This window comes from Falco naumanni, chromosome 6, assembly GCF_017639655.2.
Source record: "Falco naumanni isolate bFalNau1 chromosome 6, bFalNau1.pat, whole genome shotgun sequence".
NCBI classification, from domain to species: Eukaryota; Metazoa; Chordata; class Aves; order Falconiformes; family Falconidae; genus Falco; species Falco naumanni.
This window is the reverse complement of record NC_054059.1, coordinates 67,973,543-67,988,312: the sequence shown is the minus strand read 5'-3', so window position 1 is coordinate 67,988,312 and position 14,770 is coordinate 67,973,543. Positions and strand designations below refer to the sequence as shown.

The 14,770-nt window shown below is 35.9% G+C and overlaps 1 protein-coding gene across 3 annotated transcripts in view; it reads right to left on the bottom strand.

Annotated features, from left to right (window-relative positions):
• Positions 1-461: 461 nt before the first annotated feature.
• Positions 462-14,770, bottom strand: part of HACE1 (HECT domain and ankyrin repeat containing E3 ubiquitin protein ligase 1) — a 54,029-nt gene continuing 39,720 nt past the window's right edge. For all 3 annotated transcript variants that reach the window (XM_040597806.1, XM_040597807.1, XM_040597808.1), the window contains 6 exons: positions 12,908-13,104; positions 8,096-8,227; positions 7,270-7,368; positions 6,913-6,983; positions 1,804-1,917; positions 462-1,376 (listed from right to left, as the gene is read on the bottom strand). In XM_040597806.1, coding sequence (XP_040453740.1) covers positions 1,274-1,376; positions 1,804-1,917; positions 6,913-6,983; positions 7,270-7,368; positions 8,096-8,227; positions 12,908-13,104 — 716 coding nt within the window. In that variant the 3' untranslated portion in view covers positions 462-1,273. The remainder of the gene's footprint in view (positions 1,377-1,803; positions 1,918-6,912; positions 6,984-7,269; positions 7,369-8,095; positions 8,228-12,907; positions 13,105-14,770) is intronic.

The following is a 14,770-nucleotide window of genomic DNA, read 5'->3' as shown; positions in this document are numbered from 1 at the left end:
TAAAGCAAAAGCATGACAAGCAGGGATAACCAGATTAATTAAAAAAAAATACAACCAAAAAAAAAACCACCTACAACCAAAAAAGCACTCCTAGTCTGAACCAAAATAATAATGTAAAACTACCCTAGGGCTCTTAGTCCATTGTATACCACAACATGTGCAGCAACTTATCAAGAACACATGCTGATGAGCCACTGCTGTGTATTTCTACATATTGAGTAACATATAATAATGTTATAAAAATTTAGACATGAAATTCTCATTATTATAGTCTTGTCAGTTCACCTCAATAAGCTCAAGTTCTTTCCTTGTGCATTTGCTTATGTCTATCCATACCACTTTGACAATGCCTTCTCAAATGCTGCTTCCATGACAATTTAATTACAGTAAGATGAATAAAATCCTGGGGATGAAAGAATAAACCACTCACAAAGACACACAAACTTGTCACATTCAGATTCTGGTTAAAATATTAAAATTTAATAATACCTTTTGAACATACAATTATGTCAAGGAAAGAGTAAAGGCATTCAAACAATAGCTATAGATCTTAAATAATATTTACAAATTCTAAACTGCAAGTTGACTATAAAGTCACAAATACTTTAAATATTTAGTAGAATATAGTGTAAATTCTAATATAAATTAGATATTAACTTCATCAGTTATTTTTTCCAGTGGTAACAGTCTAATCTTTATATACTATATACATTCAAATACTAAAAAGTTATAAAATTTCATTTCTGTTGCTATGCAAAGAAATGGAAAATACTTCACCTCTGTCTTACTGTACAATATCCCAATTGAACTTTCTATATTGTTCTCTGCAAAAATAAATGGCACTTTCACATGCAACAAGGCATAAAGTACAAGCCTGTCCATTAGCAGTATGCCATCTGAGTGCAAAGTAAACTAAAACACAAATGTCATTCAACCACATAGTTCAAAATCAAAAGTAAACTGTGGAAAGAGATTCTGACAAACTTTCTGATTCAGACTGAAGTAATAATGAAAAGCATGTAAACTAATTTCCCATAGAGATCTGTAATTTTAAAAAATGAAAGTACAGCATACCAAGAGGTGTGGCATGACAGTATCAAAGTTACTTTGACAACACAGAATGGAGGAAAAGTTGATGATCCTGTATGAATTCTGAAGCCCAGCCCTGCGAATGGGCTGCAGCATCTAAGCTGTTTTTCTATTGACAGTTTCCAAAATTACTTCTGCCACTCGGAATTGCACATCAGTAGTCAGATGAGTTTTCTAGACTTCATCATGCCATTGTGTAACCGTAGCTTCCGCAGTGCAACGCCACAAGCAGCCTGTCCTTGAGGATTTCCTTACTTGGGTATTCAGGTAACTTGAGCATGTTGATACTGAAAAAACCCAAAAAAAGCACCACATCACAGCTTAGCAAGAAACCCAACAGTAAAGACTTCTGATTGAAAGCCCAGAAGATTTCACATTTATGGAAGAAAACAAACCTGTGCTGCATTACAATACCATTGAACATTCAAATATACTGTAGGAAATTTAGGGGTTTTTTCACTTCACTAAATTGTAATACAATTATTTAACTTGAATATTCCTTAATTAATCCTACTGCCTTTAAATAAGCAAAACAAAGGAGTAAACAATAAGCAAACAATGTAACATCATCTATTGTATAGCAAATACTCCACAAACTGTCTGATTTTTTTTTGGCCTTTTAATGAACATGGTCAAAAGTACAAATCTTTTGAATGCAACTGACATGAGATAGCCCCCATTTTTAAGATACTTCAAAGAGACTAGTTTGCATACCATGTGCTTGATGTTGGCAAAAGATTTGCAGTATATGGCACAGCAGCAATTGTAAAATTTTGTAGTCCGCTGCCACCCATTATATGGGCAAAGCCACCATGAGGCACCCTGGAACTGAGAAAATTCACAGAAATTAGACCATTACAAGAACGTCATAAGCCAAAAAAATATAATCTTTACACTGCAAATCTCTCTCACTGCTAGTAATTAGTTACCAATACTTTTATCAAGCTCCCCTGTTCTTACCCTTATCAAAATTCTCATTTTTAAATGCTTTTAATTACAATATTGAACAACACATTCGTCCATTAACATTAGGCATCAAATTGTTTGAATGACACTTAAATAATTCCATTTGCAAGAAGAATTCATTTCAACAACCAGTTTTTATAACAGAACATTATCTCAGTTTAGGCAAACGTCTACGGTTATTTATATATACAGTTTAAGAAATGCTACATCACAAAAAAGTTCATTCTCTGATTATTATCCATGGCACAACTGGCCAGTGTCCTTGACAAGTCTTTTCATTTACTACTTCAAATCAGTATTTCAATTAACTAATAAAACCATTACATCAGTCATGTGACCCATGGCAAAATCAGAACACACTAAAAACAAGTCACTAGCTTCTTCAGGAATGTATTCTCACTTAATCATGTTAACTCTTTTTTCTTTTCCTTTTATCAATGTATTATTCAAAGATTACTCAAGATGTAAATGGATAATAGCCCTGGAGTCTTCAGAGTCCCTCCCTATAATTTTGAACTAACAGAGGCAAATAGAACAAATTCAGATGTTTTTATAACATCAACTTAAGCTGGTATGTGTGTCACAAGTTAACAAGCTCTCAGAGAAAAAATAAACTCATAAAACTATAATGAAAGAATAAGGACTAAAGAAGTTGAATGTGAGCCAGCAATGCATCCTTGCATCAAAGGCGGCCAGCAGACTCTTGAACTGCATCAGAAAGAAGGTCAACAGTAGGTCAGGGGAGGTGACTCTTTCCCTGTACTCTGTGAGAAACACCTGGAGTCCAGCTCCAAACTCCCCACTACAGCAGGGACCGGGACATACTGCAGCAACTTAAGCAAAGGGCCACAAAGATGGTAAGGGATTGGAGCACCCGACACAAGAGGAGAGCGAGCTGGGACTGTTCAGCCTGGAGAAGAGAAGGCTCAGCAGAATCTGATCTATAAGTATATAAATACCTGAAAAGAAGAACAGGTAAAATGGAGCATCCAGTGGTGCCCAGCGACAGGACAGGAGGCAACAGGCACAAATTTAAATCCAGAAAGTTTCATTTGAACATGATAAAAACTTTTTTACTGTAAGGTGGTCAAACACTGGAACAAGTTGCCCTGAGAAGCTGAGGGGTCAGCACTCACAGACACAGTCAAAATCTGTCTGGACAAGACTTCGAGCATCCGAGCTCTAGCTGACCCTGCTCTGAGCATGGGTTGGACTAGACAATCTCCAGATGTCCCTTCCAACCTCAGCTATTCTGTGATTTTGTAACTAGCAAAGAAAGAATCTGATAAAACAAAATAAACCTTCCATAAAAATATATAACAGCTGTTAAATGCTAGATTACAGGTACTTACATTAAAAACAATGCTCCCACATTCACAAAATCAAAGTGACTGTAAAAACCAGGAGCAAGAATAGAAAAGAAAAATGAATGTCTCAGCTCACAGTAAAACTACTTGGCAAAAACGCAAAGGAGTAGGGGGTGCTACTGACAAATTTTAAGGACCTGCGACAGAGCTCAAAATACCACTTTTCAGACATACGTTTAAAGGCCAGTTATAGTATCCATTGTAGTGATCCGTTATCACGTAACGTAATGACAGCAAAGTTGGGCATGTAGTTTTAGCACTGGTATATAAGGCAACTACTACGGAGGGAAGCACTGATTATTTGCAGCATACTATTTCTGACATACAAATGGAATTGTGCTCACAATTCCACAGTTCAGAGCAATTGTAAAAGATTTTACAGTGATACTCTTTCATACCATGGTTTTGGCTCGCATTTCTAATACAGCGCCATTTCTCCTGCAGTGACCTTTTTTTTTCCCCCCTCAATTGCACATTCAAATCAGCAATAAAACACAGGCCTAACTGTTGAACATTTCTCATTCAGTCCACAATTAGCTAAAAGTTTTTACGATCTAACTTACTAAACCTTAATAAAATGTTTTCCAGGTCAAAACTGTATAGTATGATCAGAGCTTTAAACATTTAAAAGCAACAGATGGCTGCCAACTCATGCCTCCAAGAATCAGGTTTCTTTCCAAGCAAAACACTGAGAATATAGAAAAGAAAGCCTTCCAAGTATGTGCGAGTAAGATCACAGTATCTTACCTCTCCTACTGCGTCTGCAATAGCCTTCAGCGAGAGCAACAATATGATTTCATAGCTTTGGAAACTTCAACACTATTAAAATGTTTAAGTTTACATCTGAATCCTAACTTTTCTAGCTGTTTTTCCCACTTACAGATTTCACATAAATTCACTTGAAATGAAAAGAGTGTAGAAGAGATACTTGAAGCCAGTTTCCTTATCTTTTACTTTTAAAAGTAGTCACATATATCTATCACATTTATCAAATATGCTGAATTCCCTTAAAACAGCGTACAGCTTATTACTCAACAGAAACTATGGTCCCCTAAGTCAAACAGCAATCCCAATACATGCAGAATACCAATAAAGTAAAATTTATCATGACAAGCTGTCAACGCTTCCCTCCAACTGTTAACTAAAGAAAAAAAAAAATCAAAAGTTGCCAATGGATAATTACCAATAATTTAGCCAAATACTATTATAAAAACCAAACTAATGGGGGGGGGGGGGGTGGGTGTGTGTGTGCAGATTTTCTCTGTGTGTGTGTAAAAGCATGCAGAATTGCCATTTTACCCAGCTGTCAGCAGAGGAAAAAGTAGATAGTGCACAAATACATGTTTTAGATCCTCAACATGAGGCACAAGAATATTTAGGCTTTTTCTTGAGTGTGCTAAGACCTCCAAACACACAGATTCTGCTACTGAAACATTGCTCACAATTACTTTTCTGTTAAAAGATGTCTCAAAATTGGTATTAACAATGAATGCATGATATCTCCACTGAAACTACCAAAGCAAGACATTACATTGAAGAGAAAAAGGTGTAAAAACAAGGGAAGACAATAAAAGGCAAAGTTTAAGAAATACTTAGAGATGTCAGAGGAACACTGAAGATGTAATCATAAAAGTTACTTTTATTTAAATTGCTAAATTAATTTCATAGTCTTTGATTGGAAAGAAAGAATAGTACCACTTCACACACACAATAAAAATCAAATGAATATGCAGAATAAATTAAAGGGAAACAGAAAAAACAATGACAATTTTTAAGGCAGCCTTCTCACCAGTACACACAGAAACAAATTCTTCACTAAGGAGATGTGATGCCAGAAAAAGATCACAGTTTGACATCAGGTATACTTTTAGTGTAAAATTTTACTCAAGATACTGGCCTTTACTTACTGGCATTTTAGCTCATAGACAATCCAGCTTCTAAATCCTCCCGTGCCCAGAAACTAGAACTGTCTGGGGATTTCTGTGTAAAAACACCAGCTGCATACCACTATTAGAAATAGCTTTCATAAGTTAATTTTTTATGGAAAAATATACTTATTACATTTCAATCACTGAAGAAAAGGCACAATGGGTTCCTCCTATATTGATACAGAAAAAAACCTAAGCAATTTGGTTTTAAATTCCAGCCCAGAGTTCTAAAGACATACCAAAAATTTCTTCCCTACTTACACAGAATGAGTAAGAACAAGTCAGTATGTGATTTGTGACTGAAATGAACAGTGCTCAAGCACATATTAATCACACAACATAATTGTTTATTTGATAGAAAGCATCCCTTAGAATCCAGGTTATCCCAAATGCCATGAAAATAGTGAATGCCCCTTCGCTACCATTTGGAATGTTTTAAGAAGCATTTGAAACACGATCTCACATCTTAAAGATCCTTATCTGCCATCTAAATTTAGAAATGGACTAGTCCACTAAAAATGAAAGACCAGCAGCTGGCATGCAACATATGTGCAGTTAGAACTGCAGGACTCATTTCTGCAGAGGACAAAAAGAAAAGACTGATGTTCACAGAATCAGCTTCTTAAATTGTCTGTGATCCCTGGAAACAATGAAATTCATAATAAATCAAGTGAAACTACTAGAATTTGAAGACCATGCCATTTGATGAGACAGCTGTGACTCTTGAGATTCCTTGGTATAAAAGACAAGGTTTGATGATCTTAATTTGTATTTTACCATTGCTTAACCACAAAACTCACAAATGGTCAACTACTCTACTAATCCTACAGTATGAGAGTATGAAGGGAACATCAAATTAAAACAACAGTGCAATCTCTACCTGCCACCAGAAAAAGACATGGATTACACAGCTCAGGTGTCACACATGTCTATGGATTCATGTTGCAAAATGTCTGTACACACAAACTCGTCAGCTCACTCAGCTCACGGGCATTTATTGCTCAAAACCTTCCCCATGGCCCCCAAACTAATAAAGGAAATAAAAGTAGCTTTCCCCGAAGAACAACTAGAATTTAGGACAGAAATCCTATACAAAGCAAACAGTCTGGCATAAGATCAAGTGAAGACATAACCTTAACACACTGCACTAATGTTAAATTCACCTCAGCTTTAGGAGAAGGATGTTCTGTTTACACTCAGTGAAGTGATACCTAGTTATCTCATATATTAAAGCCTGTATTGATTACTGGAGCAGCCAAGAGCCACATAAATATGCAACAGAAAGAAGAATATAAAGCGTACTTAAATTTACCACTGCCTCATTAAAAATTGCCTCGGACAACAACAAAGGCCTCTTGCAAAGTTTAATAAATATGTAATCAATCATTTTGCTGGCAGTACAGGCAGCAAAAGTATTAACACATACTTCGTCTACTTTGATCAACATATAGAACACTGAAGTATGCAAAAGTTTCTAATTAGGTGATCTTGTAATACAAAGCCTCTTGACTAATTTCAGGGTACCCAGACAATGTATTTATTGCTACAGAAGAGTTTCTCACCTGCCAGTAACGAACTGTAATAGTAATACTCTTTCTTCCTGAGTTAGTTCTTCCACAACATCCCAGAACCACTAAGTAAAAAAAAAAGTTAGTTTGTATTTTGCAGTAAATACTTATAGTACTTCAAAAAGTAATGGTAAAACAGTAAACAGAATGTCTGTGTGTTTACTACTTAAATCATGGAATTTTTCATACGAAATTCACACATAAGTCACTTAATGTAGGAATATAGTACAAAAAGAATTCCACAAATTCCAGCCAAATAAGCTTCCATAAACACATATAGAAAATGACAACAAAAGCACCTTTTTTTTTAATAAAACGCAATAGTCTACATTATTTAAAAAATAATTTTACCTGAATAACTTGGTCTCCTCTCTCATAGCCACTGGTGTATTCTGTATTTTTTAACCAGTCATTCACATCAATTTCTGGCATACCAGACAACAAAAGCTCCTTCAGAGGAAGCATACAGACTGCAATTAATCCTCCTGAATATTATTATTATAAATTATTATAAATAATCATTGATTTCAAATGTTTCTGCTATTTTAAAAAGTAATGCTTTAAGAAATATAAAAATTACAGTGCTTTTTCTGCTTAGTTGCAGCGTTAAAGAACCTATAATTAATTTTACACAGGAAGATCCTTGAATTCAGGTAACTTTATACGATCTTTTTAAGAACACAGCATCAAGAGAAATTATTGCCAAAGAACATGTAAGAAAAAAGCTCTGATTTTTGCTATAACTTGAAACAAAATTTGAGATGTGTTGGTTACAGAAGATCAAACCACCACTTAAAAAAATTTACTGGAATTTGATTCTGTGACTCAGAAAAAGTAAAGACAATAGCATCTCCTTACTTTTAAAGGACATCTGTCCTCCTGAAAGAAAATATGAAAAGGCTTAAAAGGCCAAAACATCCTGATCCCATTTTGAAACTATAATTTAAGACATTTATCTCTGGTATGTGAAGTTACCACATTCCAGAAAGACGGTAATTCTAAGTAATTAGGATAAGCAGAAATACAGTCTTGAGATCCTCACTGACAGATTCCCTGGAAGAAAAACCAAAGTGAAAGACACAAAATGTTTATTTTGTGGGTACTGAGCTTTACTTCTACACTACTGATGAAGTATGTTGAATAAAGTATTTTTAAAAGTATAGGCATTTCTGCTTACCAGTTCATATTCATCAAAAAGCTGGATCAAAGATGGTGGAATGAACATATGGAAGCCTTGTAAAAAGGCATTTATCTGAGGCTGAATGGCTCTTGTCATTCTAAGCTCTGTGACAAGTTGGACATACTCAGCCTGCAATATAGAAAAGAACACTAAGATACACAATAGCAAAAATTCAGTGCTCACGCAGACTCACACACACACACACAAATGCAATCCTCAATACATTACAAATCTCATCTACTCTAAGATGTTAAGAGTCCCTATGCACTTCTCATCCACAGAAGCAACCCAAAGTAATTTAGAAGACCCCTCAGAGTTCAGAGCCCCTTCTGTTCTTTCCCCTTCCTTCCTTCCAAAGGTAATTCCCAAACAGAAGTGTTTAAATCAAAACACAAAGCAGTCAAAAAACAGGGACTTGGATTAAGATAAAGGAAGTGAATAAAACTTGGTTTGTCATGCCTGCATCTATATACAACTGCCACTGTGATCATCTAAGCACATAAACAAGGCAATATTTATAGAGAAAAGTATTCTATTAAGCAATCTGACATAACTCAGGAAAAAGTTAATTCTGAAAGAATATTTGTGAGCCAAAAAGCTTTCTTGCTTTCCCCCTAACTCTGGACATCTAACAGAATATATAACTTATGCTTGCAAGCTTTGTTATCTTAATGACAGTAACAATTTCAATTTTTTTAAAGAAAGTCTTGAAAGTCTCCTCAGTTTTTAAAAAGGAAAAAAGAAACAGAAAAGCATTCACATCATAACGATGTGAACAGACAATATCATAGTTTGCATGCTTTAGAGATTTCGGGGCTCCTTCCCCTTTAAAAGATGCCAGCTAGAAAAGGAATCTGCCAGAACTTTGCTTTTGTTGAAAACACAAAATCCTAGTGGTTAACTGAGGAAGGGTTTTGAATGAGGCCAACAGAAGTGCCTACAGTAAAAGCATATAAACATGTTTCATCTACCCTGTCAAAACTACACAAGTCTAATAAAGTTTCTTTACTTAAGAGATTCCTACTTGAGAACAAAAATTTATCTCTAGGTAACTTAAGGTATTCGGTTTTAAAGTAACACTTTGACTTCCTAATCATGATTTTTAATAATGAAATAATGAAATATATTTCCCAATGAAACCATCTCAACTACCACTTTCTTTTCAAGACAATAATCTTACAAAAGTACTACATTTTTAACTATAAAATAAATTACCTTTAACTTTTAGTTTCTGAACCTGCACAAAAGCAACAAAGCATTCTTTCTTTCCTCCCATACATAATGAAATATGAAACATTTCAAAAGAGAAGAGTATTTTTCAAAGGCAGTTCTTTACATTCACAGAAGTATAGAGGGGTTGTCATGTGCTTTGCAGTTGGAAGATATTTTTAAATGCATTACCACCATTTCATTAGAGTGAGAAGACAACTCATTTGAGAACTGCTCTGAAGAGGAGGAACATTACCTAATCATACCTTCAACTGCAGAGCTATTCGCAAAAATCTAGTTTCAATCTAGTAATCTCCCTAGGTTGTTTCTACTGTCAGTGGAACTGAAGACACCTTTCTTCTCTAAGGAATTAGAGGGGCAGCCAAAGGAGATTACCCACACTAGACAAAAGCCAGCCTCTGTGAATAGATCTTATAACCTCTAGGAAGAAATCAGAAACTTCACCAATACCAGGATTAGAAGTAGCATTAACACCGGTCTTCGATGATCAGAAACACTTGTTCTGCAACTCTTAAAGTTGCTGTGACATAAATTAGGCTATTCAGAAAACAAGGTTGTAGAGGAAAAAAAAAAATTCACATCAAGTCTAAAAAACTCCATTATAAACAATAAGACAAACACTTATTTTCTGCATTACAAAAATATTTACGTTGAATACTTTCATTATGAGAAGGAATAGTTGCTGTGCTTTAGGTGTAACAATAAATGCTTTAAATAGCCTGGAACAGCTGAGCATCCTGGCACTGGCACATGCTGAAAGACCTGTACCACAGACTGTACATAATACACGTCAGTAAAAAAACTGGTCAATTTGTTTTTCTCTCCATTCACTTCGTTTACATTTTATTCCCTCTCAGAAGTTTTAGGAGCACATTACAAACAGAAATATCTACATAGCTTCAGATGTACATATGCATTTCTACATAGTGCATAAACGGTACAATGCAGCTTTCTTTTAAGAGGGGAGATTTGACTGAACACACAAGATGGGCATCACAAATATAATGACAAGGTCTAGTTTGGATGAGGGGTTGTTCTATATTTTCCTTTGAGGTAAACAAAGTAGTGATCATGCTTCCCCGATTTCACAACCCCGTATACTGTTGAGACAAAGATCAATGTTCATTATGATGTTCAGATTCAAAGAGCAGCTCCGTTCTAAAGCTGTTTGAAAAAAATACATTATTTTTTTACAGCCAAACAGCATAGCCAGCTCAGACAGACAAGTCCTTGGGGGACAGAGAAAGCCACTGGATTGTGAAGATTTGTATCATGTTTTTAAAATAACATACAGTCAAACTTTGCCTAGTTCTAATTTTATTTTTTTCCTAAAAACTAAATAAAAACCTGCAAAATATAGACAGCAAAAACCAAAGATAAATGCGTAGCATGGACACTGGACAAAGCCTGACTTTTTCCCTTTGTCATTACCATGACAAAAGACAGCTGAACCACTACTGTTACTGATACTTCAGTTGACACTACACAGATGCTCCATTTGCAAGACCGGACCACTTTCATTGTATGGCCCCACAACCATTCACCATTAACAGCTGATTAAAAAAAAAAAAAAAAAAAAAGAACATGCCCTTGTTCAAAGAAAACAATTTTACAAATAGCTACTACTACTGCTCTTCAATGGAGCATTTACTCTTTAATTTTGGTTTTCAATAAGAGGGAGATGGATTCTTTGGGTGGTTTCTGTGGGGCTGTGTTTTGGTTTTTACACGGGGGGGGGGGTGTTTTGGTTTGTTTGGTTGGGTTTTTTAAGGAATAAAGATTCACTCATTTCATTTTTTAAAAAATACTATCCTTTAAACAGGTAATCTGCTAGTGTGCATACACAGCAAATCCCTTTAGATGCTGAATTTTCTTCTTCCAGAGGTATAGAAAATACAATGAGTTTTAAACAGTTTTAAATCTTTTATTCCTCAGGTAAAGGCCGGGGGAGGGGGGGGGGGGGGGGGGATAATGCTTGCAGGGAAAAAAAAGATACTCTATAAAGCAGTCACTTTCCTGTTTAATCTGCTAGAACTTCCAAGCTAAAACATACTGCAAAACCACATCATGTTAAAGAAATTGGGAAAAATCCCCAAACACCACTAAAACACAGATCTACAATTTTCAACAATTTGGTTTGCCACTGTCAAAATTGGTGAACAAGAGACAGTGCCATGTTACAGATGTTTTCTGACTTCACATTTTGCAGTTTCAAATTCAAAAATCAATTTAACAGTTTCAAAGCTACCACAACCGTCATCTGATTCTTACCACCTTTCAAATAAAAGCTATACGAACTCTCATCCCCTCCTGCCACAGTTGAGGAGGGCTAAAGAGCTAGAATAGATGCCTCTGTTGTACACATGTCCAACCACCCTTTTCAGTGTGCTCCAAGTCAGAAGTCAACAGAGCAATTTAAGCGACTAACAGGTAGCAATGTGGGCAAACTTCTAAATTCATGTTAACTGGTAACAGTTTTTAAATGGTTTTATGAAACCACAATTTACAACAAGCACATCTATTTTATATATTGAGAAGCTGAGCCTACCCAGAAACAAGAATCAACACCCTTGCTTTCCCTGATAAAGAAATTAATCATCCACTGCCTTCGCTATTAGACTTTCTATCTGTATTCTTTCATGAATTACTGTATTGCAGGAAACAGTGCAGAATCAGGCTAATATGCATACCCGTTACTGAAATGACACTCTGCCTTAACGAAAATAAGGATTAAGCATGCAAAATCCAGTGCCAATTGCTCCAACACGAACTAGAATTGTTAGAACAAATGCTGACACCACGTGGTCACTTACCAGTACAGCAGCTGTCTACACAACTGGTAAAGCTGAATAAACACTGTGCACAGAACAAGTTAGGCTAGCTCAACACAAATGAACATCAAGAAACAAAGCAGATATAAGGATCGAAAGAGTCAATGATACAAAAATTTGCAGGTCTACGCATGACACTCCTGCAGTTACTCAAAACTATCTAGTGGGAAACTGCAGAATTCAATCAGACTGATAACTACCTTAATTTCTCGATCAATTTTTAAGTCTGGCTGCATTTTTCCATATTTGCCTTTGAACTAATGCTGCACAGAATTCAGGGACCTTCCAAGCTGTTATATTACATTTTAAAAGGTAGATTATTTCCATACTCACCACATGACTTGCAAATGGCTGAAAAAGCTTCCTGCAGCCTTTCGCTCTGTCAATTATTTCTATGTTAAAGTAGAGCAGTCCTGTGCCATAGACTGCGCTAGCAGGCAGCACACTTTGCAGCATTACCTACAAATTTACTTTTAGCAATTGCTGCCGTTTAACCTTCCTGGTTAAAGTTGATCCTATTTTCCTTCCAAAAGTTCTGTCACAGAAGGAAGAACCTCAAACCTGAACACTTACAAAGACTTTAAATAGTACTATAACATGCTAAGCTAGAATAAGAGAGAAGAGTGTTGGCAACTCTTTTGTGTATTTCCTTCAAAACAGGTATACCATTTATGCTTCCAGTTATCCAGAAAGTCAGTCCAATTGCTTTTCTTATACTATCAACTTCTAAATAAACCTGTATACTCACCTTGTTTTCCTGTGTAACAAGTATACTTGCACCCCCTGGCTTCAATGGCACTTCTTCCATTGCTCCAAACACATCAGTCTCAACAGAGAAGGTCAGCTCTAAACCCAGATCACTGATATCATTATCTAAAATCCACTGCAAATTCTTTGCATACTCTGGATCAATAGATGCTACATCCTGATAATTTACAGGTATACCTAGAAAAAATAGAGACAAAACCCCTCAAATGAATAGGATAAAGCAAAAAGCACTCCAAATCAATATATGGTAGAAGATTGCCCTCTAGAGAGAAACCAGAATAATGCACTAATAGGAAAAGGGAAAAAGGGATTCACCATTACTCTCTAGAGCAGACCTGTACTTACTACATTTTAAAAGTATTAAAGAATCAAGCTTCTTTATGTTTCTTTATGTTTCTTCACAGTGAAGCAAATGGCATACCACTTGAGCAACAAGAATTTGCACAATTTTAGCTCACTAACAGATTTCAGTAAAAGCTTCTAACCATACAGAACACACAATGTTAAAGGAATTTCCTAAAAAAATCTTGGCGTCTTCTACGTAACTTTTAGAAACCCAAATATCATATCTCTCTATAATAATATCTTTTCCCCCATAAAATTATTTGGAGGGGGGGGGGGGTGTTAGTGGTGATAGTGTAGAGAAAAAAAAAACACACATAACCTTTCTGTACTTAACTCTTCTGCTTTTCAGTTTTCTTCTTTTTAATCATGTTTGCTATGAGACCTACTATATGGCTGAAAAAATTATTTCTAGGAATTTTACATTTCAAACTGAACTTACAAGTCATTAGGAAGCATGAAGAAGAGAGCTGCTATAAGTCTGACTTCTATCCAATATAGAAACTGTTTATTTACAGTCCCTTCACAGACATGGCGCTCAAAGCAAATTTCAGCAAATGTGTCGAGAACAAGGTGACCCTGAGTTTGCACAAGAGAACTACCCCATTCACTACACAAGAAAGTAAATTACAATTACTTTAACTGTCGTGACAGATTCTTTACCTCTACCAAGACACATAAATACCTGAGAGAAGGGGCAGGGGGTGAGGATGGTAGCAGGTTTGGAGAACAGTAAGTTATCAAGAGGTACTCTCTTTGCTTCCTCTTCTGTGCATCGTGATGTGTCACAAGGGTGCCCATTAGTAGAAGTCTTAGCATACTATGGACTGCAGTACCCCAGAGAGTAACACAGAACTCATAGGTTAGCAGCCAGTGCAAACATGCTACAGCATTTCCCTGGAAGGGCTGACCAGCACTGAAACGGCGCGTACACAAACCGTAAGGCATTGTTTTTCTAATAAAATAAAGCAACACTCCAGTTCGAGAGGGACAGATAATTTACTAATGAATTTCCACTGTCATCTCTCAAAAAATACAACAAAGAAAATCTAACAGCTCTCCAGTAGTTTCTAGAGAACTTTCACTTTTGACAACTAGTAAGCATATGGGCATTTCAGATAAGAGATGTGGAAATAATGATGTCTCTGAGGGATATAAGCAAAACACGCGGGAAAAGAAGAACGAAAAGTAGGAATCGGAGACTCCTTCAGAGAAGAAACTGACCTGGAGCATAATGATGAGACTACACTCGTAGTCACCATGTTGTGAGACCAAAGCACTAAGCTCACTCATTTGCTTGACAGATACTAGTCAACAGGTTCAAGCCAGGCAGTTATAAAGAAACTCTGTCAGATTTATCAAGACAAAATTTGAATCCCATTAAATACTACATATCTTTCTCTTGCTATATCCTTAAGGCACCTGTAGTTTGAAAAGGAAGAGTAATCTAATCTAGTATAATTGTGATAAACAGGTATTTCTGTGCAACACAACTTCAAAA